Here is a 26410-nt window from a genome sequence, read left to right as displayed (position 1 = left end):
GCATAAGCTTTCGTGAGCTACAGCTCACTTCATCGGATGCTGTAGCTCATGAAAGCTTATGCTCAAATAAATTTGTTCGTCTCTAAGGTGCCACAAGTACTCCTTTTCTTTTATCTAAAAGCAGTCTACATAGATACATAATGGCTTAACTGCTTTGCTTCAATATCAGCCTGATCCAAACCCCACTGACGTCAATGGACCCATTTAGATCAGGCTTTATGTAAGCAAGCACAGGCTGAATCTTAAGATGTCAGTTTGCACATTTAAAATACAATTTTACTGCATCTAAGACAGTAAAGGAATGCTGAATCAAGTTCAAATGCTGACATGTACCACTGCTTTGAGAGTGTGACAGAGAAGGTATGCTGGATTTTATATACGTTTAGTGCTAGATCCACAAGGAAATATAGGGACCTAACAGCTGCTTTAGGCACCTAAATCCAAAATGTAGATGCTCAAAACCCTGCTCAGCTGCTTCCTAACCCTGAAGTAGGGGTGCTGGAACAATCTGTATAATTGGGGTGCTGAGAACCATTGAACCAAACTGTAAATCCTGCATATGATGGAAACCACTTCAAGCCAGGGGTGCAGCAGCACCCCCAGTACCCCTAGTCCAGCACCTGCCCTGTAGGGGCATAAATTCCCTTGGCACCTAGATTTCTGCTAGAAAAATCCGTGAGACACCTATATTTCTCTCAGTGGCCATGCGCAAAGCTGCCTACCTCCTGCTGCTGCTGAGCTGCTCTGTGCCTAAGCCACAGTGGGGTTCTCAGACTAAGCATTCCCCTGCCTATCTTGTCTGTGGGGCCCAATGCAGTAGTCATCCTCAGAGACTGCCTCAGAACAAGCTTACAGGATTGGGCCCTGCACAAGGCAGATCTGAGGAGAATAGTTCAGTGGTTAGAACATTCACCCAAGTTGTGGGAAACCCAGGTTCAAATCCCTGCTCTGTCTGAGGTGGAACAAGGATTTGAACCAGATCTACCCCCAACCAATGGGGTACAGGGTATTTTAGGGTTGGGGTTCTCTCAGTGTCTCCCACTGAAGCTGATCAACTTTGCATGAAAGTTGCACTGAAGAAGCAACAGGAACTTGAATCTGGGTCCCCCACATCAGTGCCCTAACTAGCAGGCTATAGAGTCATTTTTCACTCTCTGGCCCAATGAATGGATGTGCTCAAACCACTGCGTATGCGGCAGGGGGCACCTCTTCCCCCTCAGTTTTTTTGCTACAAAGGACTGCCTTGGTTCATGGCTGTGAATCTTGAGTGGAAGGAGGCATCCAACTCCCCTTGAGGGGATGGGACGTAGGCATTTCCTACTGATTAGCTTAGGCCTCTCCCTGATCAGCTTGGTGCCTTCCATGAATACCTTTCCCAGGCACTTAACTCTCCTTGTGAATTGTACAGGGAGCCTGGGTACCTAGCTCAGGGCTGTGGAGTCCACTGGGTGGCAAGGTGCCTAAATGTCAGCTATTGCAACACTTAATCTACATCCACTGTGTAGAATCATAGGACTGGAAGGGACCTCGAGAGGTCATCTAGTCCAGCCCCCTGCACTCTTGGCAAGACTAAGTATTATCTAGATCATTCCTGACAGGTGTTTGTCTACCCTGCTCTTAAAAATCTCCAATGATGGAGATTCCACAACCTCCCTAGGGAATTTATTCCAGTGCTTAACCACCCTGACAGCTAGGAAGTTTTTCCTGATGTCCAACCTAAACCTTCCTTGCTGCAATGTAAGCCCATTGCTTCTTGTCCTATCCTCAGAGGTTAAGAAAAACAATTTTTCTCCCTCCTCCTTGTAACAATCTTTTATGTACTTGAAAACTGTTATCATGTCCCCTCCCAGTCTTCTCTTTTCCAGACTAAACAAACCCAATTTTTTCATTCTTCCCTCATAGGTCATGTTTTCTAGACCTTTAATCTTTTTTGTTGCTCTCCTCTGGACTTTCTCCAATTTGTCCATATCTTTCCTGAAATGTGGCACCCAGAACTGGACACAATACTCCATTTAAGGCCTAATCAGCATGGAATAGATTGGAAGAGTTACTTCTTGTGCCTTCGCAAAAAGGAAAGGAGTACTTGTGGCACCTTAGAGACTAACCAATTTATTTGAGCATGAGCTTTCGTGAGCTACAGCTCACTTCATCGGATGCAGATGACATAAAAGACATAAAAGAATAAATGGACGCAAATCAGATGTCAAGAATTATAACATTCATAAACCAGTCGGAGAACACTTCAATCTCTCTGGTCACGCAATCACAGACATGAAGGTCGCTATCTTAAAACAAAAAAACTTCAAATCCAGACTCCAGCGAGAAACTGCTGAATTGGAATTCATTTGCAAATTGGATACTATTAATTTAGGCTTAAATAGAGACTGGGAGTGGCTAAGTCATTATGCAAGATAGCCTATTTCCTCTTGTTTTTTCCTACCCCCCCCCAGATGTTCTGGTTTAACTTGGATTTAAACTTGGAGAGTGGTCAGTTTGGATGAGCTATTACCAGCAGGAGAGTGAGTTTGTGTGTATATGGGGGTGGGGGGGATGTGAGAAAACCTGGATTTGTGCTGGAAATGACCCACCTTAATTATGCACATTGTAGGGAGAATGGTCACTTTGGATGAGCTATTACCAGCAGGATAGTGAGTTTGTGTGTGTGGTTTTTGGGAGGGGGGTGAGGGGGTGAGAGAACCTGGATTTGTGCAGGAAATGGCCCAACTTGATTATCATGCACATTGTGTAAAGAGTTGTCACTTTGGATGGGCTATCACCAGCAGGAGAGTGAATTTGTGTGGGGGGGTGGAGGGTGAGAAAACCTGGATTTGTGCTGGAAATGGCCCACCTGATGATCACTTTAGATAAGCTATTACCAGCAGGACAGTGGGGTGGGAGGAGGTATTTTTTCATATTCTCTGTGTATAAATAAAGTCTGCTGCAGTTTCCATGGCATGCATCCGATGAAGTGAGCTGTAGCTCACGAAAGCTCATGCTCAAATAAATTGGTTAGTCTCTAAGGTGCCACAAGTACTCCTTTTCTCTGGGAACAGTTTCCCAACCAGTTTTGCACCCACCTTATGGTAGCTCCATCTAGGTTGCATTTCCCTAGATGTAGATCTAGCCTATAGTTTTTAGGTAAGTGTATTGAATAAAACAAGAGAGGCTTTAGAATTGTTTTGTTGAAGTTCTTTCCTTCTGCTCTCTTATGCACTGTATTCAGACCACTATGTGCTGTGACTCTGTCTGATCTTATAAACTAGTTGGATTGAACCAGCTAAGTATTTGGATGGGAGACCACTAAGAAAACCTAAGTCAGTGGTTTTCAACCTTTTTTCATTTGTGCACCGCTACAAAATTTCAAATGGAGGTGCAGACCCCTTTGGAAATCTTTGACATAGTCTGTGCCCCCAACAGGGATCCACGGATCACTGGCTGAAAACCACTGTTCTATCGCAATGACAACCTTTCCCGGACTTCTTAAACATTGTCTGCGCTCTCCCCCGCAGGGGTCTGCGGGCCACAGGTTGAAAACCACTGCACTAGGCAAAGCAGGAATGGTGTCAGGCATTCATTATCATCATTCTGAATCCATATTGAACTAATTCCCCAGCCTAGTATTAGAAGTCAGTGTGCTTCTAGACATGCTGTTTTTAGATAAGGTGTAAAACAGACACCCTGACCACGTGTTGTTATTAAAGTCCCATGCCTCTTTACTGCTCAGGAGCACAAGTGTTTCCCCCCTTTGCCATGACCAAATTCCAAACTGAATATCTTACATTTTGCCTCCATGAAGTTTCAATTGAATTCAATTTTTGTCGTAATGTCCAATCTTAAATTGCTATGTAGTGTTGCTGTGCAAGGTTAAACATCTGCCACATCTCACCCCAGAACTGGCTATATTTCAGTAGTGGAAGAAGCAATTCACATACATACACATAGACCTTAGTGCCAAAGACTTTGCCCAGTCTATAGGCAGTATTTACACAAAAGTAATTGAATTTTGGTTGAGCAAGGATCGATTACGGAATTCAGCTTTGGGCCCATAGGGCCAGATTTTTTAAAGTATTGAGGTGCCTACAGAGGAAGACAGGTGCCTAGAGGAATTTTCAAAAGTGCCTAGGCATCTAATGCCCACTTATCTGTACTTCAGGCACCTAAACACTTTTAAAATTTAGCTCACAGTAAGTGAAGTGCTTTGGGAGGGAGGAGGAAAGGCACAACAAAAATATGAGATTTCATTATTTCAAAACCCTTTTTTGCCACATATAACTGTAGTCAGACAATCTTATAAAAATTTTGGTCACTTCCATTGCATTTGCTGTGATTCTAAGTAAAGTATATATGTATTATTTATTAAACATCCATTATTCGTTGCCTGAATAGATTTGTGTATTTGTGATTTGGCAGCATTGAGCACTATAACTTGCATTGTTCTTTCTCACTGTAAGCCACTAAATAATTCTTAACATTTACTTTCACTTATTCACCGTTCATTCTCTTTACACCACACACTTCCATGGTCTTGTATTACTTAGCTCTGTGGGGAGCAAGTCTACTGTCTTCACATGGTGCCCCCCATCAGTAGCAAAAAGCAAAGATAATGTAGATGGAATGCAAAATTGGAGCTTGAGTTCTTGTCATAAAAGCAAAAGACAAATACTTAACTCTGTAAAGCATTTGGGTTACAAATTGTATTAAAGATACTATACACAGTAAAGATGTGTTGTATTTGATAGCTAGCTACCGCTATACTACTGAAGCAGTAAGGCACCTCACTTATAACTGACTTAGGTAAAGGCTCCAGCATTGCAGATTTTTACCAGTTTCTTTTTGGCTTACCTTATACACTCCACTGATTCTGGCCTAGATTTTAAATCCTGGTCTTTGGCAGCCACTCCAAAATGAATGGGGAACAGTCCCCCAAGAATAATGTCTCCCTTCTTCTGCGCCCTTTGATTTGGTCCGTAGGCAGAGGTGTTCCAGGTAAACACCAAGAGAATCAAACAGCAACTATAAAAAGTCATCATTCCTTTTTTCATAAGTGCATTACAGGATGCAAAAGTAAAAAAGATGTAAGAAAATAAATGGATCTAGTAACGTCTGACAAGTATTTCCTCTCCCTAAGGCAGCACACTCTGGGTTGGGAGTGCATGCCTGCAGTACAATAAGCCACAAGATGGTAGAGTCAGGGCTGGTATTTCTCCTGCTATCTTCTCCATTGCACACTAGATCCTACAGTCCTTGGTTCTTCAGAACTGAAGTGTTATGTGGAGCCCATCTCTGAGACCTTCTGAAAAAGAATGAGATACAAAAAGTGACCAGCTACACAAAGAATTGTTATTTGCACTTTTGTGCGGTGCCTTTTATTCATGTATCGCTGGCTGCATTATGGCTACTCTATTTCAGTTTTCACAGGACAGCAAAGGTCACCACTCCTCCCAACATGTGGTATAGGCCTGGTTTTCATGGGTTTATCCTACTTCTTGGGCTACTGAAGAGTCCCAAAGTCATGATGGTGTTACACCACTGCACCTCCACACCACAATGCTACAACTATACATGGCAAGTATGTGACATGCAGCATAATGAAACATCAATGGAAATTCTGTATGCATAGCAGCACCAGTCCTAGCTAGACACATACCAGGTGCAAAATTTTACAGGGTCCCATGCGTTCAAGGGCGGCCCTGCTTTGTCAAATCCCCTTCCCAGGACACATCCGGCCCCTCCTCCACCCAACAGCCCATAACAACTCACTCCCACTTTGAAAGATGAATTTGGGGCCCCACCTCTTCTAGTTGCTGAGATGCTCCCTGCCCCACTTCTAATTTATGAAATCTGCATGACCATCCCCAACCCCTTAATAACAAGTACCCTGGACCCTCTCAGCTGCCAAATTCTCCCATCCCCCAGATGTGCTAAGTGGGTTACAGAAGTCTGCCTGACGTCTGTGAAGTCTGCCTGTCTTACTTCACAATGAGCCTTGCAAAATCTAGAGTCAGCCCTATATAAACAGTACATATAGTGGTTACTGGGGATCGGGGTGGAAGATTGCATCCCATTTGGGATAAGAGAGATGACATAAAGCAAGTAGAGAATGGGAAACCCTACTTAGGTAAAGTAAGAACCAACCTACACCTTGGCCCAAAACTCAGACCAAACGTATTTGATACTCAGAGAAATATGGTAAACTGTTTGGCTTGGGTTTTCCACCCCATTTTCACAGAGTCCTTACCACCTTCCTGTTTGGGCCAGATTCCTTTCCCTCCAGCAGAAAGAAGCTAACAAGAAAATCTTTTCTCATAAGCCTTCCCACCCAAAATGGCTTTGGAAACCTTGTAAAATCAGGATATTTCTCCAAGTTGAACCTCTGAGTCTTCTGAGGTTCACTGATCATACCATTCCTGGTTTAGTTACGAATCCTGCTTTGAGGACTGCATCCTGCTACATATTGTGTCTCATCTGTGTTCGGTAGATTTCCTTCTGTAACATAGTAACAGACCTGCTAAGTTAAGAGGTGGCTTAATCAGAGTCTGCACGTATGTACATGAGGAAAAGAAATCTGATAATGGAAGGCTCTTCAATCTAGCAAAAGTATATCAAGATGCAAGGTCTGGAAACTGAAGCTAGACAAATTCAGATTAGAAGCAAGGCGCACATTTTTAACAAGATAATCAACCACTGGAACAACGTACCATGGATTGTGGTGGATTCTCCATCAATTAACATTTTAAAATGAAGATTGGATGTATTTCTAAAAGATGTAATCTAGTTCAAACAGGGATTAATTCAAGGAAGCTCTGTGGCTTGTGTTGTGCAGGAAGTCAGACTACATGATCACAGTGAACCTTGGGGCCCCACTGTGATCTATGAATCTGTAAGTGTCATGAACATTGTGTGAGACACATTTGGAAGTATTTCATGCATTCTCAATAAATTGCCTTTCTCAGGAAACAATAACAGACAGTGGAAGAACTGAGAGTAGAGCTCAGGGTCTCTAAGTTTGTTGTTCTGTACACAAAGACTTGAGGGAGAAACTCTCTTGTTATGCACATATACACTGAGACACACACATGTACACATATAGTCATACACGAAAACTCCTGTGCCCCCTGCACCTTTTTGTTTCTCACCCACTCCCACAAATGTTGCCAGATGGCCCTTCATTTGTCTTTGTTTTCATGTATTGCTTCATTTGGGTCTTCTGTGTCCCTGCACAGGATCTAAAAGCCAGGCCTAGTACCACAGGGAATCATGATACTATTGTGGGTTTGGGTTTTTTCCCTTTTGTCTTTTTCCTTAGTTTTTCCTCCCATTTCTCACCACCATGGCTAGGCCACAACTCTCTCCCTGATGGGAAAGGTATGTGATTCTGCCTTCTTAAAGCAGCTGCTGGTTGGAGTGGGGAGAGAGGGTTTCCTTTAGCCTCCTCACCAATGTTTATGGTCAGGTTGCCATGCTGTTCTCCCAAGCCCTAGGTCCCCAGGCGCTTGAGGTGACTGAAGTCACACCAGGAAACCTGCTGACTTCCTAGTGAAGAGGCTGGTACTAGACCTCCTCTACACCTATACCCTGATATGGGACTTGGAGCAAGTGCTTTTCTATCAGCAGGCATCTGATTTCCTAGGAACCTTGGGTCATTGTTAGTTAGAGCTGGTCAAAAACTTCCCACCAGAACTTTCCTGCAAAACATTTTGATTTTGTTGAATCAGAATGTCATAATTTTGTCAAAATGTTCCATGAAAAATTATCAAAACACTTTCAATAAGGTCAAAGTGCTTCATTTCAACTTCACTGCTTCCACTGTTACATTAAAATTGAAACAAAGCATTTCAACCTTGTCAAAATGAAACTATTTTGATTAACAATTTCACTAATTCTGAAATGACATTTTTCAGAATTTTAATTTCATAGGAAATGTCAAAATTTTGACTTTTTGTTGAAATGTTCCATTTCATTTTCGAGTTTGTTTTTACCTTTTGATTTTAAATAAAATTGAAGTTCAAAATTCAAAACAATCAATCATTTCACACTGAAAATCAAAACATTTCATTTTGACAAAACTTCCTCCAGCTCTAATGGTGGGGTCCTGGGAGATGAACTCCCAATGGTAAATTGGCCAGTATAGGCAACTGGAGGTGGCTAGAGCTTCTTTCTCACTCTGGCCTAATTCTCAGAAACTCTCCAAGTGGCAATTCTTCAACAAAAAACCTTCAAAAACAGACTCCAACGAGAAACTGCAGAACTGGAATTAATTTGCAAACTGGACACCATCAAATTAGGCCTGAATAAAGACTGGGAGTGGATGGGTCATTACAAAAACTAATTTCCCCCTACTGTTACTCACACCTTCTTGTCAACTGTTTGAAATGGGCCATCCTCATTAGCACTACAAAAGTGATTTTTCCTCCCTTGGTATTCTACTGTTAATTGAATTGTCTCGTTAGCACTGAACCCCCCCGCCCCCCCTTGGTAAGGCAACTCCCATCTTTTCATGTATTGTGTATATATACCTACTACTGTATTTTCCACTCCATGCATCTGATGAAGTGGGTTTTAGCCCACGAAAACCTATGCCTAAATAAATGTGTTAGTCTCTAAGATGCCACAAGGACTCCTCATTGTTTTTGCTGATACAGACTAACACGGTTACCACTCTGAAACCTTCCTCCATCTAATGTGCAACAGCAAATCCCTGTGAATCTATAAAAAGACCATTGAGTCACATGGGCTGAGGAAAGAACACAACCCAGAACAGGGAAAGAACAGATTAAAGCGGGGTCGGCAAACTTTGGCACGTGGCCCCTCAGGGTAATCCACTGGCTGCCGTTTCCTGCAGCTCCCATTGGCTGGGAACAGCAACCCTTGATTAAAGAATATTTAGATATATTTGATGTATTCTAGTCAGCAGGGCCTGACAAAATTCAGATTAGGGTACTTAAGGAACTAGCTGAAGCAATTTCAGAACCATTAGCAATTATCTTGGAGAACTCCTGGAGGACAAGTCCGGTCCCAGAAGACTGGAAAAGGGCAAACATAGTTCCTACCTTTAAAAAGGGGAACAAAGTGGGCCCAGGGAATTATAAACCAATCATCTTACTTTCTGTACCTTACTTTTTGTTACAGATACCAGGACAAATTATGAAACAATCACTTTATAAACACCTGGAGGATAATAGGGTTATAAGGAACAGCCCATATAGATTTGTCAAGAACAAATCATGCCTAATTAACTTATTTCTTTCATAGAATCATAGAATCATAGAATATCAGGGTTGGAAGGGACCCCAGAAGGTCATCTAGTCCAACCCCCTGCTCAAAGCAGGACCAATTCCCAGTTAAATCATCCCAGCCAGGGCTTTGTCAAGCCTGACCTTAAAAACCTCTAAGGAAGGAGATTCTACCACCTCCCTAGGTAACGCATTACAGTGTTTCACCACCCTCTTAGTGAAAAAGTCTTTCCTAATATCCAATCTAAACCTCCCCCACTGCAACTTGAGACCATTACTCCTCGTTCTGTCATCTGCTACCATTGAGAACAGTCTAGAGCCATCCTCTTTGGAACCCCCTTTCAGGTAGTTGAAAGCAGCTATCAAATCCCCCCTCATTCTTCTCTTCTGCAGACTAAACAATCCCAGCTCCCTCAGCCTCTCCTCATAACTCATGTGTTCCAGTCCCCTAATCATTTTTGTTGCCCTTCGCTGGACTCTCTCCAATTTATCCACATCCTTCTTGAAGTGTGGGGCCCAAAACTGGACACAGTACTCCAGATGAGGCCTCACCAATGTCGAATAGAGGGGAACGATCACGTCCCTCGATCTGCTCGCTATGCCCCTACTTATACATCCCAAAATGCCATTGGCCTTCTTGGCAACAAGGGCACACTGCTGACTCATATCCAGCTTCTCGTCCACTGTCACCCCTAGGTCCTTTTCTGCAGAACTGCTGCCTAGCCATTCGGTCCCTAGTCTGTAGCTGTGCATTGGGTTCTTCCGTCCTAAGTGCAGGACCCTGCACTTATCCTTATTGAACCTCATCAGATTCCTTTTGGCCCAATCTTCCAATTGGTCTAGGTCCTTCTGTATCCTATCCCTCCCCTCCAGCGTATCTACCACTCCTCCCAGTTTAGTATCATCCGCAAATTTGCTGAGAGTGCAATCCACACCATCCTCCAGATCATTTATGAAGATATTGAATAAAACCAGCCCCAGGACCGACCCTTGGGGCACTCCACTTGATACCGGCTGCCAACTAGACATGGAGCCATTGATCACTACCCGTTGAGCCCGACAATTTAGCCAGCTTTCTACCCACCTTATAGTGCATTCATCCAGCCCATACTTCCTTAACTTGCTGACAAGAATACTATGGGAGACCGTGTCAAAAGCTTTGCTAAAGTCAAGAAACAATACATCCACTGCTTTCCCTTCATCCACAGAACCAGTAATCTCATTATAAAAGGCGATTAGATTAGTCAGGCATGACCTTCCCTTGGTGAATCCATGCTGGCTGTTCCTGATCACTTTCCTCTCATGCAAGGCAACTCCTTGACAGGATTACTGGACTAGTGGATGGAAGGAACCAATAGACATGATATATCTTGATTTTAGAAAGGCTTTTTTACTCAGTCCCACATGACATTCTCATAGGCAAACTAGGGAAACATGGTCTACATGAAATTACTATAAGGTGGATGCACAACTGGTTGACAGATTGTATTCAAACAGCAGTTGTCAATGGTTTGCTGTCAAAAAGGGAGGGCATATCTAGTTTGGTGCTGCAGGGGTCTGTCCTGGGTCCAGTACCATTCAACATTTTCATTAATGACCTGGCTAATGGAGTGGAGAGTGTGCTTATAAAATTTGCAGATGATACGAAGATGAGAGGGGTTGCAAGCACTTTGAAGACAGGATTAGAATTCAAAATGATCTTGACAAATTGGAGACTTGGTCTGAAATCAACAAGATGAAATTTAACAAACTACTGCTCTTAGAAAGGGAAAATCAAGTGCAGAGATACAAAATGTAGAATAACTATCTACGCAATAGTACTGCTGAAAAGGATCTGGGGATTATAGGGGATCACAAATTAAATATGAGTCAACAATGGGATGCAATCCTGAAAAAGGCTAATATCTTTCTGGGGTATATTAAGAAAATGTCAGAAGTAAAATACTTGAAGCAACTGTCCTGCTCTACTCAGCAATAGTGAGGTCTCTGCTGGAATACTGCGTCTAGTTTGGAATGTTACACTTTAGGAAAGCTGTGGAAAAATGAGAGTCCAAAGGGGAGCAAAAAATGATCAATGGTTTAGAAAAACTGACCCAGGAAGAAATGTTAAATGAACTGAGCATGTTTAGTCTTGAGACAAGAAGACTGAGTGGGGACCCAATAACACTCTTCAAATATGTTGAGGACTGTTATAGATGGGGGTGATCAATTGTTTTCCATGTTCATTGAAGAGGGGATAAGAAGTAAATCACTTGATATGCAGCAATGGATGTTTAGGTTAGATATTAGGAAAAACTTTCCAACTATAAGGGTAGTTAAGCTCCGGAATAGCTTAACCTTCCAAGGGGTGTTGTGGAGTCCTTCTCAGAGGTTTTCAAGAACAGTTGGACAAAGACCTGCCAGGGATGGTCTGGGTAAACTTGGTCCTGCTTCAGTGCAGGGGGATGGAGTCTCGATTTCCCTTCCAGCCCTACATTTTTATGATTCTGTGTTCTGAGACATCCTGAGTCTAGACTTTCTCACTGTGTGGACTAGGTCACTGGGGAGCTGAGTACTCCCCCATTCATGCACAAAGATTGTGCTTGCACTGCTGCTTAAGAAAGAGCTTTTGTGCGCTAAGTTATTAATATTCTTCCTATGCATGCACTTTAAAGTCATAAGGAGGGTAATCTTGCTGCAGCAGAAGTCTATGATAGTAGTGACTCATCTCAACCAGACCTACTCTGTCCCAGACTGACTATATTTGACAACTTATTCCAACTGGTCTCATACCTCCAGCCTCCAACTAGGGATGGTCTTTGCCCTCACCCTTCTGGCACTTGGCTAGAAAAATGTGTCTTACTGGATGGATCATGTTTATCTTTTGGGAACACTGCTTCTGTCTGGCTTTGGGATCCACTTTGCAGGGTTCCTTTCAGTGGCATACAGTTCTGCAGATGCTTGTTTAAGTTCAACCAGACCCTGATCAAAACTGTCATCAGGAATGCCCTCTGTCCAACCAACTACTCCACTGCCATCAAGCCCTTCCAAAGAGGATGGATCTGGACCCTTCTCAGTGGTAGCAGACGACAGAACAAGGAGTTATGGTCTCCAGTTGCAGTGGGGGAGGTTTAGGTTGGATATTAGGAAAAACATTTTCACTAAGAGGGTGGTGAAGCACTGGAATGCATTAGGGAGATGGTAGAATCTCCTTCCTTTGAGGTTTTTAATGTCAGGCTTGATACAGCCCTGGCTGGGATGATTTAGTTGGGGATTGGTCCTGCTTTGAGCAGGGGGTTGGACTAGATGACCTCCTGAGGTCCCTTCCAACCCTGATATTCTATGATTCTCTCTCTTCTATCAACTGCTGATGAGGTTAGTGCTCAGAGACACAGCTGGTGCTGTCAGTGTATGCTGATGACATCATCACTAAACTGACACTAAACATCGACACTAAACTGGGAGGAGAGGTAGATACGCTGGAGGGCAGGGATAGGATACAGAGGGCCCTAGACAAATTGGAGGATTGGGCCAAAAGAAATCTGATGAGGTTCAACAAGGACAAGTGCAGAGTCCTGCACTTAGGAAGCAAGAATCCCATGCACCACTACAGACTAGGGACCGAATGGCTTGGCAGCAGTTCTGCAGAAAAGGACCTAGGGGTTACAGTGGACGAGAAGCTGGATATGAGTCAACAGTGTGCCCTTGTAGCCAAGAAGGCCAATGGCATTTTGGGATGTATAAGTAGGGGCATTGCCAGCAGATCGAGGGACGTGATCATTCCCCTCTATTCAACATTGGTGAGGCCTCATCTAGAGTACTGTTTCCAGTTTTGGGCCCCACACCAGAAGAAGGATGTGGAAAAATTGGAGAGAGTCCAGCGGAGGGCAACAAAAATGATTAGGGGACTGGAACACATGACTTACGAGGAGAGGCTGAGGGAACTGGGATTGTTTAGTCTACAGAAGAGAAGAATGAGGGGAGATTTGATAGCTGCTTTCAACTACCTGAAAGGGGGTTCCAAAGAGGATGGATCTAGACTATTCTCAGTGGTAGCGGATGACAGGACAAGGAGTAATGATCTCAAGTTGCAGTGGGGGAGATTTAAGTTGGATATTAGGAAAAACTTTTTCACTAGGAGAGTGGTGAAACACTGGAATGCGTTACCTAGGGAGGTGGTGGAATCTTCTTCCTTAGAAGTTTTTAAGGTCAGGTTTGACAAAGCCTTGGCTGGGATGATTTAATTGGGGATCGGTCCTGCTTTGAGCAGGGGTTGGACTAGATGACCTCCTGAGGTCCTTTCCAACCCTGATATTCTATGATTCTATGATCATTGCAACCAGGGACTCAGAAGATCTGGTGAAAATGCATACCCAGGCTAATCTCTAGAGCAGTATTTCTCACTCTTTGCAGGTTGGGGGCTCCTTGTTCAAAGTCAAACATTTTCACAATCCTTTACATTTATTATAAAAGTATGAGTAAAAACATGCATAAATTGTAACAATGAAAAGCATATAGCATTTGTGTGTGTTCTGAGAATTTGACAGGAAATACTTGAACAGATTTCCTTTGCTTTAAACTGTAATGAAATGTTCACTGCTTTGCAACTTCCCTGAATCACATTTCCTAACCTCCCTGGAGGTCAAAACATGGCTCCAGAAGAAAGTCCTGGACTACTCCTAGCAACCCTGGTCTGTGTTTGAAGGTCTTCTGTGGTCACTTAAGTTAAGAACTTTAGGCTTCTGCACAGCCCTGTCTTCTTGGCCTTCCAGATATCCCCCATTCTTCACCCAAGAGGGCTGCATCCTATCCAATCATTTTTCCTTCCAGCTCCACCCATGGAAAACCTTTACATGCTTAAACTCCATACCATCCACTCTCTCACCTTTGTGTCCTGCCCAGGCACCAAGTGGGATCCTCGGTGGGAGAGTGTATTCCCTAGCCTTGTTCTGCCACATGCCAGGGATGTGAGTTAGTAGCTCCTTCACGGAGGCATGAGCATGGGCATGTTGCTGGTGAACTTCACAAATTCCCCTGATACCTACCAGTATTGTGTGCATAGGGAAACTGTGGCCCATGCTTATCTTCCCTGCACCAGGCTGCAACCCTTTCCTGCGTTTTTAAAAACAATGCACATGGAACTCATTGCCACACGCTATCATTCAGACCAGGAGCATGACAAGATTTTTTAAAGGATTAGATTTAAATACAGATAATGAAAACATGAGAGAGTTAAAATATAAATTTCATGGCATAAGCCAAGTACAGATGTCCACTATGGGGTTTCTTGCATCTTCCTCTGATGATTCTGGAACTGGCCACTATCAGACACCGGACTAGATGTGACACTCATCTGAACTGGTATGTATCTAAATGAGGTGAATTATCCAAATAAAACACTTTTCCCTGAGGAAATAGATTGGAAGCCAGATTTACAAAGATATTTAGGTGCTTAAAGATGCAGATAGGTGCCTAGTGGGATTTACAGAAGCAGGGCAGGGACCTAACTCCCATTCAATTTCTTACACACTACTGAAAATCTCACTAGGCACCTACCTGAATCTTTAGATGCCTAAATGCCTGTGCAAAACTGGCCCTGAGATTCCCCAACTCACTTTATACAATCCACAAGAGTTATCAAATATTTTCAGTCACAGACATAGAGAGGGTTTATAAACACTGACGTGTAGATGCAAAGCTCTTGCTTCTTCCCAGCATACTGAATTAGCCAGCCCCTCCACCCTCTGTCATCTTTTGTTATCACAGATCTTCCTTGGGCTCTATTTTCCTTAATTTCATTAAGAATGTCGGTCTCTTCCATATTAATGACAACTTTTTCCAGTCAGTGGTTGAATTATCCACTAATGCATGCCTGAAGTCATCAAAATGTATTAAAGGATAGGGTGGAAATTGTGCTATTAGTACAAATAATTTTGTTCCTGTGGTTCCAACACACAAATTAAAAGATCAGATTACCAAGTGATTGAATTGAGCAGAAGGCTCTGTATCTATTTCTACTTCCGTTCTTTAGCAAATATTTGTTACAGTCTAAACTTTATTCCATAACAGAAAGTAAATATTTATATTGCAAGCTCTTCAAAATTGAGATCTCGTCTTTCTACATGTCTGCCTCATGCACACAGCTGGTTAAGATTTTTTTGTGAAGAATTAAAAAAAATCCTTAATGTTTTCAATTCAGATTTTTTGAAACAGTCTTATTCTTCATTTTCCATTTTTATCGAAGTATTTTTTCTGTTTTATAAACACAGACTCCAGGTTTTGGACTCCACAGGAAGCAAAAATAGAATGTCAGCCATTTTGCCTGAACTCCTGTGGAGGGAATTAAAGAGGTTTCAGGGAGAAAGGAAGATGGAGGGCAATGGAAGAGGGAGCTGAAGAAGATCCTGTGCAGGCAGACACAGAATCAGGGGAGGGAGCAGAGGGAAAAACAAAAGAAATCATAGCAGTGGCATGGATCTTTTACTCGGAAGGATCTAAAATTGTTAATAATGATGCAGAAAAGTTCAATAAATATTTTCTGTTCTCTACTTGGAAGATGCCGGTTGATGTTTTTACATCTTACCTAGAAGAGAAAGTATTGCATAATCAAACAGTAACTAGGCAGGATTTTAAACAGCAATCACTAAAGTTACACTGCTTAAAATCTGCAGAACCAGGTATTTTGTACCAAATTGTTTTAAAATAATTGGTTGAGGAGCTCTCAGAGCCACTGCTGTTGATTAGTGAACAAATCTCAGAATATTGGGGAAGTTCCAGAGGTATGGGGAAAAGCTAATATTGTGCCAATATTTAAAAACAGTAAACAGGATTGCCTGGAGAACTACAAGACAATTAGCTGATACAGATTGAAATCAGTAAAGAATAAAAGGATGATACAAAAACTAATGCCAATCAATGTGGTTTTGTGAAAATTAGGTTTTGTTTTACAAATGTGAAATAGATACTTGATGGGATTACAAGTTTAGCTGACAAAGTTAACATAATATATTCAGATTTCTGTAAGGCATTTGACTTGGTATCAGATGACATTTTATGACCCGTGTTATGCAGTAATTCAGACTAAATAATGATAATTGTCTCTCTAGTCTTAATAGATATGAATCTACAAGGGCCTGCTCCACAGTCTGACAGTGCTTCAATGAAGTGGCAGAGAAGCCTTAGTGGGTAACTCCCCACTGCTTCCAGAAACGTATGTAGCGGTGGTCTTAGGACATCAGTGTGCTTCAGAGCCATTTCTCACAGAGGCATATGAGGCTTGTGCCACTACTGTGGGCTCAGATGTCGCTACAGAAGCCGCCGATGACCTGTAGCCCACCAGCAGCACCAACCTCGGCCTCCAAAAGAGTCACAGCAGCAGTTGCTATCACCACCACCACCTGCAGTTGGTCGTTCTCCCAACAACAAAACCAGATGCTGCTGCCAAAGGGGAGGGCTCATTAAGTCACCTTTTCTTCTGCTCCCTCTGGCCTCTTCCTCTCTCTACTCCTCACAGCCACAATAAAGCCCCACCCCCACCCCACAGATCACATGTGCATGCAAGACTACACCAAGCTGACACAGGTCGCTAAGGATACATCTACACTACGAACTATAGGTGTAATTCCCAGCTCACATACAAGCCAGTGTGAGTATAAATAGTCGTGTAGCCACAGTAGCATGGTCAGTGGCAATATGGCTTAGCTGTGCCGAGTATGTACCCACTGGGTTTGCCATGCTGCTGCTGCCTTTGCTATAGCAGCTACCCTACTATTTATACTCACACTAGCTCTCTCAGTGAGCTAGCATAAGTATGTGTACATGAGCTGTAACTCACACCCCCTGCTCGTAATGTAGACGTAGCCAATGCCCCATTGCTTTAAAGAAGCTTATGGGCCTGGCCTGCCTGCAGCTACCTTTTACACATAGATATGGGGATTGCAAAGGCCAGGACTAACCCCCCAAAAAGTCCCAGAGGTTCTTGTGACCACTACAGGGCACTTGCAATCGCCTCTCGAGGACACATCCCTCTCCAAAAGGTCCCTGTGGCTCACCTAATGAGCCTTCCTTGGGGTGACAATCTTCCTTCTTCCACAAACACATTGCCTGCATACCAAGTCACACTGGCCCAGATCATCAGAGGTACTTAGGCATTGCTCTGCTCAGAACTGCCATGCCTAACCCCAAGGTGCACTGCCACCTAATGAAATCCTTAGCCCCAAGTCAGGTACCAGGCTTCCCTTATGATGCATGGGGAGAGTTAGGTGCCTAAGGAAGGGATCCTCAGAAGCCAGCAAGCTAAGCAGTCACCTGCCAAACCTCACCAGGACTGAAATACAGAGGAAGGGGGCAGTGAGAGGGGCTTAGGTGCCTAACTGAGGGGCCAAAGATGGGCACCTCCCTCCACTTAGGATCCTCAGCTATAAATGCTCTCCAGGAATTAGACACCTGAGCCAAATCAGCACATGCCCTATCAGGAGAAACCCAGACCTTTGGATGTGTTTCATGAAAAACCAGAGAAAGAGCTTCCAGGGTAACCAATAGCCTGCAGCTGAGAGCACTCACCTGAGCTACGAGAGGCACTGGTTCAAATCCCTACATGACCTGATTCAGAACAGGGACTTGCATCTGGGTCTCCCACATTCCTGACGAGTGTCCTAACGACTAGGTTATTGGGTATAATGGGGTGGCCTATTTCTCTCTCTCTGTGGTTTCATGAGACAGGGCATGGGCTACCTCAACAGCTGACCTAGATGAGGTGCCTTACTTCAGGGGAGGCTCCACAGCTGAGAATCTCAAGTGGAAGGAGGTGCCTATTTCTGGCCAGTCAGTCCAGTGCCTAAACCCCACAGCAATGGGAATTAGGTACTTAAATACCTTTGAAGATTTGGGCCCTAAGCCCTCCCTCTTTCCTTGGTAATTCCTATTGGCTAGCTTAGGCGGCTCATTGCTCAGATTGTTAGCTTCGGAGAATCATAGAATCATAGAATATCAGGGTTGGAAGGGACCTCAGAAGGTCATCTAGTCCAACCCCCTGCTCAAAGCAGGACCAATCCCCAACTAAATCATCCCAGCCAAGGCTTTGTCAAACCTGACCTTAAAAACTTCTAAGGAAGGAGATTCCACCACCTCCCTAGGTAACACATTCCAGTGTTTCACCACCCTCCGAGTGAAAAAGTTTTTCCTCATATCCAACCTAAACCTCCCCCACTGCAACTTGAGACCATTACTCCTTGTTGTGTCATCCACTACCACTGAGAACAGTCTAGATCCATCCTCTTTGGAACCCCCTTTCAGGTAGTTGAAAGCAGCTATCAAATCTCCCCTCATTCTTCTCTTCTGCGGACAAAACAATCCCAGTTCCCTCAGCCTCTCCTCATAAGTCATGTGTTCCAGTCCCCTAATCATTTTTGTTGCCCTCCGCTGGACTCTCTCCAATTTTTCCACATCCTTCTTGTAGTGTGGGGCCCAAAACTGGACACAGTACTCCAGATGAGGCCTCACCAATGTCGAATAGAGGGGAACGATCACGTCCCTCGATCTGCTGGCAATGCCCCTACATATACATCCCAAAATGCCATTGGCCTTCTTGGCAACAAGGGCTCACTGTTGACTCATATCCAGCTTCTCATCCACTGTAACCCCTAGGTCCTTTTCTGCAGAACTGCTGCCGAGCTATTCGGTCCCTAGTCTGTAGCGGTGCATGGGATTCTTCCATCCTAAGTGCAGGACTCTGCACTTGTCCTTGTTGAACCTCATCAGATTTCTTTTGGCCCAATCCTCTAATTTGTCTAACTCTTTCTAACTCTCCCCAGGCATCGTATGAGGAGCCTGCACAGCCTAACTTGGGGCTGAGAATTCTACTAGGTGGCAGGTGCCCTAGGAGTGGCAATGTCTTAATCCTTTTTAAGGGGGGAGGGATAGCTCAGTGGTTTGAGCATTGGCCTGCTAAACCCAGGGTTGTGAGCTCAATCCTTGAGGGGGCCATTTAGGAATCTGGGGCAGAAATTGGGGATTAGTCCTGCTTTGAGCAGGGGGTTGGACTCAATGACCTCCTGAGGTCCCTTCCAACCCTGATATTCCATGATTCTTATGTGGATCTAGCCCTAGTTTGTTTCTCAGTGTAATCAGTTCTACAAAAAACAGGCTACATACACAGCCCACATATCTAGCTAAGTCCTTAACTTTTCCGCAATATGTATTCTTGTAAATTTCCTTTTTAATATCTACTTTTGCATTTATTCAGCATACATACAAAAATATAAAATCATGAAAAGTTGCCAAGAAGAGGTAATTCTTATTTCTTTCACAATAATGCAGAAAAAGTTCCTAGTAAGCAAGGTCCTCTTTCCATACATACGTTAGTAAATCTAGATTGCATGTGCACTTAACAACTTGTTTCACATTCCCTGCTTATTTAAGTTCATCTGTCCTCCAAAAGCGCGGTCAAGTAATTTTGAGTCCATTCCTCCTCCACTGAAAAAAAACATAGTGAGAGGCACATATTGCTTCATTAGGAAGCTCTTTAATGACATGAAAATCAAACAGGAACTCTATATAAAGTGGGAAAAATTGCTAAGGGAGAGTACAGAGCATAGAAACAAAATCAGAAAGGCTAAGGCAGGCCCACCACCAGCATTTCCAGGCCCCGGGGCCAGGGCTGCCCCCTAGAGGGGTGTGAGACCCAAGGCAGAAATGACGAATCCATCACTTCTGGGACCAACTGCGCTGGCCAATTGCACCGTCCCACAGGGCCCCCAAAGCACAGGGCCTGGAGCAGTCGGCCGATTTGCCATACCCTAGGGAGGGCTCTGCCCAGGGCAGAACAGTCAATCAGTCCAGTGTCTGATAGTGGCAATGTTCCAGATTCATCAGAGGAAGATGCAAGAAACCCCATAGTGGACATCTGTACTTGGCTTATGCCATGAAATTTATATTTTAACTCTATCTCTTGTTCCCTAGGAAGGCCCGTCTGACATTTGGGCTGTGCTGGCTGGTGTCCAGCGAGCTGCTACCAGCTGCACTGCTGGTGCCCTGCTAGCTGCCGGCTGTGCCGCTGGGCGCGCTCTTCCGGTACAGCCAGAGCTTCCACATGCCCGCCCAGCTGCCTTCGCCGCTGCCGGTACCACCCCACACGCGCCTAGGAGCCCTTCAGTCCACCTGGGCGATTTAAAAGGTCCCGGGGTTTCCGGCTGCTGCAACCGCCACCCCCAAGCCCTTTTAAATCACCCAGGCCCCTAGGCAATTGCCCCCTTACCCCTCCTCCCCCCATCAGCAGACCTGGGCTAAGGTACAAAATTAGTTACACCTAGCAAGGGACATAAAAGGCAATAAGACAACATTCTTTAAATCTAGGAGCAAGAAAAAGATGAAGGAAAGTGTAGGCCCTCTTCTTAGTGGGCAAAGACAGCTAATAACTGATGACATCAAGAAAGCTGAGGTATTTGATACCTATTTTGTTTCACTAACTTTTTGCTTTAACTAAAAAGGTTAATGGTGACCAGATACTCAACACAATTAATGTTAACAAGAAGGGGGAAGGAAAACAAGCCAAAATAGGGAAAGAACAAATTAAAGAATATTTAGATAAGTTAGATGTATTCAGATCAGCAGGGCCTGATGAAATTCATCCTAAGGTACTTATGGAACTAGCTGAAGCAATCTCGGAACTGTCAGCAACTGTCTTTGAGAACTCCTGAAGGACAAATGAGGTACCAGAAGACTGGAGAAGGGCAAACATAGTACTATCGTTAAAAGGGGGCACAGAGAGGACTCAGGAAATTATAAACCAGTCAGCCTAACTTTGATACCTGGAAAGATACTGAAACAAATTATTAATCCATTTATAAGCACCTGGAGGATAATAGGATTATAAGGAACAGCCAACCTGGATGTGTCAAGAACAAAGCATGCTAAACCAACCTAATCTCACTCTTTGACAGGGTCACTGGCCTAGTGGATATGGGGAAACAGCAGACATGATATATCATGATTTTAGTAAGGCTTTTGACCACAGCCCCACATGACAGTCTCATAAGCAAACTATGGAAAAGCAGTTTAGATGAAATTACTATAAGGTACCGCCACAACTGGTTAAAAGACCACACTCAAAGGGCAGGTCTTCACTACCCGCCACTTTGGCGGGTAGTGATCGATCTATCGGGGATCAATTTATCACGTCTCATCTAGATGTGATAAATCGATCCCCGAACGTGCTTCCCATCAACTCTGGAACTCCAGCTCGTGAGAGGCGGAAGCAGAGTTAATGGGGGAGCAGCAGCATTCAACTCACCACCGTCCTAACGGCCAGGTAAGTCAACCTAAGATACACCAACTTCAGCGACAGTATTCACGTAACTGAAGTTGCGTATCTTAGGTCGACGCCCCCTTCCCTCCCCCCCCCCAGTGTAGACCAGGGCAAAGAGTAGTTATCAATGGTTTGCAGTGAAAATGGGAGGGCTTATGTAGTGGGGTTCCACAGGGGTCAGTCCTGGGTCTGGTACTATGCATTATTGTCATTAACGATTTAGATAAGGGAGTGAAGAGCATGCTTATAAAATTTGCAGATGATACCAACCTGGGAGGGTTGCAAGCACTTTGGAGGACAGGATTAGAATTCAAAATGACTTTGACAAATTGGAGAATTGGTCTGAATTCAACAAGATGAAATTCAGTAAAGACAAATGCAAAGTACTTCATTTAGGAAGGAAAAATCAAATGCACAAATACAAAATGGAGAACAACTGGCTAAGTAGTAGTACTGCTGAAAATGATCTAGGAGTTATAGTGGATCATAAATTGAATATGAGAAAACAAGGTTTTATTAACAGGAGTGTCATATGTCAAGGTTTTATTTACAGGAGTTTCATATGTAACAAGGTTTTATTAACATGAGTGTTATGTGTAAGATGTAGGAGATAACTGTCCTGCTCTACTCGGCACTGGTGAAGTCTCAGCTGGAGTATTGTGTCCAGTTCTGGACACCATAATTTAGGAAATATATGAACAAACTGGAGAGAGTCCAGAGGAGAACAACAATGATAAAAGGATTAGAAAAGCTGACCTATGAGAAAAGATTAAAAATCTGGGCATATTTAGTCTTGAGACAAGATGACTGAGAAGGAACCTAATAATAGTCTTCAAATATGTTAAGTGCTGTAATAAAGAGAATGGTATTCAATTGTTATATATGTCCCCTGAAGGTATGACAAGAAGTAATGGGCTTATTTAGATTAGATATTAGAAAAAACTTTCTAACTACTGTATAAGGGTATTTAACCTCTGGAACAGACTTCAAAGGGAGCCTGTGGAATCCCCATCACTGGAAGTTTTTAAAAACAGATTGAACAGGGATGATCTAGGTTTACTTGGTCCTGATTCAGTGCAGGGCACTGAACTTGATGACTTCTCGAGGACCCTACCAGCCCTACAATTCTGTGATTCTTGTATACTCCATTTTATCCCTTGTATTTACAGTGACCAGATCTGAGAACTGCGAGTCAAATGCAATAAATATAAACGTAATGTAATTGGGCCCAACCTACCCACCCTGTGTTAACTTTGAAGTGTGAAGGGGAAGAAAGGGAGGATATGCATGAGTTCTGCAAACAAAGGGAACAGGTAGGAGCCACAGCATGTGCATGTGGTGCACTGAATCAGTTCAGCCCAGTGCGCTGAACGGAAGGCCGACGAGTGAAGTGGTGATGGTCTTTCTCGCTCCCACTCTCTCTTAGTCTGGAATCTCCAGCTGAAATTATTCAAAGTCTGACTCAATATCCATGCTGGCAGTGTGTGCCTGGTGTCTGATGTGTCTGCATCCTGAATTGGTGACTCAAGTTAATCACTCCACATGGAGGTTTTAATGCAGGCAGGGGAATATGGCAGACATGGTGGAGAATAGATTCAAGTTCCTGAAAGATCCCTTCTATGCACTCCTCCTTTTCCTCACCCATGGGCTGTTTACTAGGAAGCCAGCTGGTAGCTACATGCTCAGGCACAGTATATTCCCTGGGCAGCAGGTGACTATTAGTCATAGAATATCAGGGATGGAAGGGACCTCAGGAGGTCATCTAGTCCAACCCCCTGCTCACAGCAGGACCAATCCCCAACTAAATCATCCCAGCCAGGGCTTTGTCAGGCCTGACCTAATGAAGTCCTTATGAATGAAAGCTGGGGGAACTGCAAGAGCCATTTGGAATCATTTTTATGTTATGCAGAGGCTTATGGGCTGCAGTGCTGATGAGTTAGGTAGAACTCAGACAGAAGCAGATCTCTGTCGGGCTTCTTGGCTCTGAGTGGTCACTGAACACCACATGGGGCCAGGAATAAAACCAACTAAGAAAATATCTTGAGTGGAAGAATGGAGCAATTAAAAGCTCCATCAGAGCTGAAACTCTCTGGAAATGTGAAATACAACTGGAGAAGGCTTAAACAGCACTTCACTCTCTATCTGCAAGCATTGGGTGCCAGCAAAAAGGGAAGACAGTCAAAAGATCACCTGATTTCTGACAATAGCTAGCTCTGAAGCACTTAATGTGTTTAACAGTTTTCAGTTATCTCAGGCAGAGGAGGCTAACTATTAAACTGTGATACAGAAACTTGAGGAGTACTGCACTCCACATAAAAATGTAACATATAAGAGAGATGTTTTTAGACAGAGTGCAAAAAGAAAGAGCTTAAGTGATCAAAGGCTGAAGAGCCAATCTTCAAACTTTGGGGGGCTGCCACTGAGAAGAGACCAGATTGTGATTGGGATCTGGGACAAAAAAACTCAGAGTGCTATTTGGGTTTTGCTTAACACCTGAGATGTTTCACTGGAAAATATGACACATTTTTGATGGTCTACAGGGGACTAAGGTTTACATAGATGACATTTTGATCTGGGGAAAAACAGTAGAAGAACAGGTCCAGAGGCTCTGAGTAACTCTGGAAAGAGCCAGAACTGCAAAGCTAAAGTAAACAAACAAATATGTAGAATCATAGAATATCAGGGTTGGAAGGGACCTCAGGAGGTCATCGAGTCCAACCCCCTGCTCAAAGCAGGACCAACCCCCATTAAATCATCCCAGCCAGGGCTTTGCCAAGCCAGGCCTTAAATGTTTTATGTAAATTCCATATAACAAAAATAACATATATTTGGGAGAGAAGCTACACAGCAAGGTGTACAAGTAGTTCACAGTAAGGTTGAAGCCAGAACAAATATGCCTGTCCCCATAAGCGGCAAGTTATATGGGCCCGTGGTGCCCACGCTCCACCAATATTCAGGAAGGTGGGCCTGGCTCCATCAATATTTGGGCTTTTATTTTCAAAGCCATCCTGTCCATAGGATGGACCGGGGCAACCACCCTGGGCCCCACGCTTTGGGAGCCCCTGCGCTTCAGAGGGACATGGGATCCAGGGCAGCCTGAGGAGTTAGCAGGGGGCCTGGTGCCAGCAGCAGTGAGCAACCCAGCCCCAGCCTGCCCTGCCCCACCTCTTCCTGCCCCTTCCTCGCCCCCACTCCACTCCTTCCCCCAAACCCCTGCCCCACCACTTTATGGCTTCCGCCCTCTCCCCCAAGCGACGCCAGGAGCTGGTGGGGCATAGTGGGGCAGGCTGGGCCCAGGTGGCTTGCTGCTGCCGGTGCCAGGCCCCCCACTAACGCCGCAGGCTGCCCTGGACCCCATATCTCCCTGAAGCATGGGGCCCCCCCAAGCACGGGGCCCGGGGTGGTTGTCCCGGTCCATCCTATGGATGGGACGGCTCCGCTTGGACCCATTCCTGGCACCACCAAAAATTATACAAACCTGGCGCCCATGCCTGTCCCAACAGACAAGGAAAGGCTTCAAAGATTCCTTGGAATGATGAACTATGTAGGGAAATCTATGCCTATTCCATCCAAATCAGCAATCTGAGAGCACTATTGTGCAAAGATGCCCAGTGACATGGGATGAAAATCTTAATAAGGTGTTTGAGAAACTGAAGGAGTTTATTAAAGAGGCCCCAGTCATGGGTTACTATGATAGTAAGTGTAAAACTAAGTTGTCCATAGATGACTCTAAGGAGGGCATTGCTGCAATGCTCTTACAACAGCTGGTCAAACTTGGAGACCAGTGGCTTATGAGTCATAAGCACTAACATAAACTCAGTATCAATATGCTCAAATAGAGAAGGAAACTTTGGCCTTAGGCCATGGTTGCAAAAGGTTTCATTTCTTTACAGGATGCCAATGTTAGCTGAAACTGACCATAAAACACTTATCGCCATTACCAAAAGGGGCCTGGAAGACACTCCCCCAAGAACACAGGGACTATTTTATCAAGTTATAAATGTATGATTTGCAAACTGAATGCAAACTTGGGAGAGATTTGGTAGGTGCAGACACTCTCTAGAGCACTTGACAAAAATACAGTGGAGCAAAGTCCAAACCTAGATTTTGTACTTGTCAATCTGATAAAAAAAAATCTGTCCAGTCTCAGACAAAATGTGGACTGTGACTGCCAGAGCTACTGTTCAAGAGGACACCCTACAGAAAATAATTAAAGCTATTTGCACTGAGTGGCCAGGACAACATATTCCCAGTCCCTATTATCAATTGAAAAGGAAGCTCTAAGTCCTAGATGGAATTTTGTTTAAAATCACCATGATAGGGATCCCTAAGAAACATATGTTAAAAAAAGATACATGAAGGTCATTTAGGGATTGAAAAATCTAAAACATGGACGAGAGATATTTTATACTGGCCTCAAATGACCAGTGACATTGAGGAAGCTCTGAAGGCTTGTTGTATGTGCCAAACATACACAGGACACGTCAAGCAAAAGGGCCCATGTTGGTGGTTCAGGAAAAATTGCCCCCCTTGAACAAAACAGGCATAGATTTGTTTACATTGCCTGGAAAAATCTATGTAATTGTCCCAGATTATTATTCTCACTTCCATGAGATAGCCTTACTAGAAAATACTACGGCTAAGCCAATTATTGTGCATATCAAATCTTTTTCTGCTAGACGTGCTATACCTGACATAGTAATTTCTGCCAAAGGGCTAGTTTGGTGGGTATGAGTTTAAGCAGTTTGCAAAGGTTTAGATATGTAACCACCAGTCCTCATTATCTCCAACTCAATGGGTTGATGGAAAACAGTGTCAAAATAATAAAGCTCCAACTGAAAAAAGCTTCAGAGTCAGACTCTGATCTGTATTTAGCACGGTTAAATTACAGAAG

The 26410-nt window shown here is 43.9% G+C and overlaps 1 protein-coding gene across 4 annotated transcripts in view; it reads right to left on the bottom strand.

Moving 5' to 3' along the window:
• The window catches only part of CASR (calcium sensing receptor), a 175521-nt gene that overhangs the window by 99439 nt on the left and 49672 nt on the right, over positions 1 to 26410 (bottom strand). For 2 of the 4 annotated variants that reach the window (XM_073310598.1, XM_073310613.1), the window contains exon 2: positions 4843 to 5293. In XM_073310598.1, the coding sequence (XP_073166699.1) occupies positions 4843 to 5042 (200 nt within the window). In that variant the 5' untranslated portion in view covers positions 5043 to 5293. The remainder of the gene's footprint in view (positions 1 to 4842; positions 5294 to 26410) is intronic. The other 2 variants (XM_073310619.1, XM_073310604.1) reach the window with 1 other exon arrangement.

Source organism: Lepidochelys kempii, chromosome 1, assembly GCF_965140265.1.
Source record: "Lepidochelys kempii isolate rLepKem1 chromosome 1, rLepKem1.hap2, whole genome shotgun sequence".
Lineage (NCBI taxonomy): Eukaryota > Metazoa > Chordata > Testudines > Cheloniidae > Lepidochelys > Lepidochelys kempii.
Note: the sequence above shows the minus strand (reverse complement) of the source record. Positions and strands in the feature narration are given on the sequence as shown.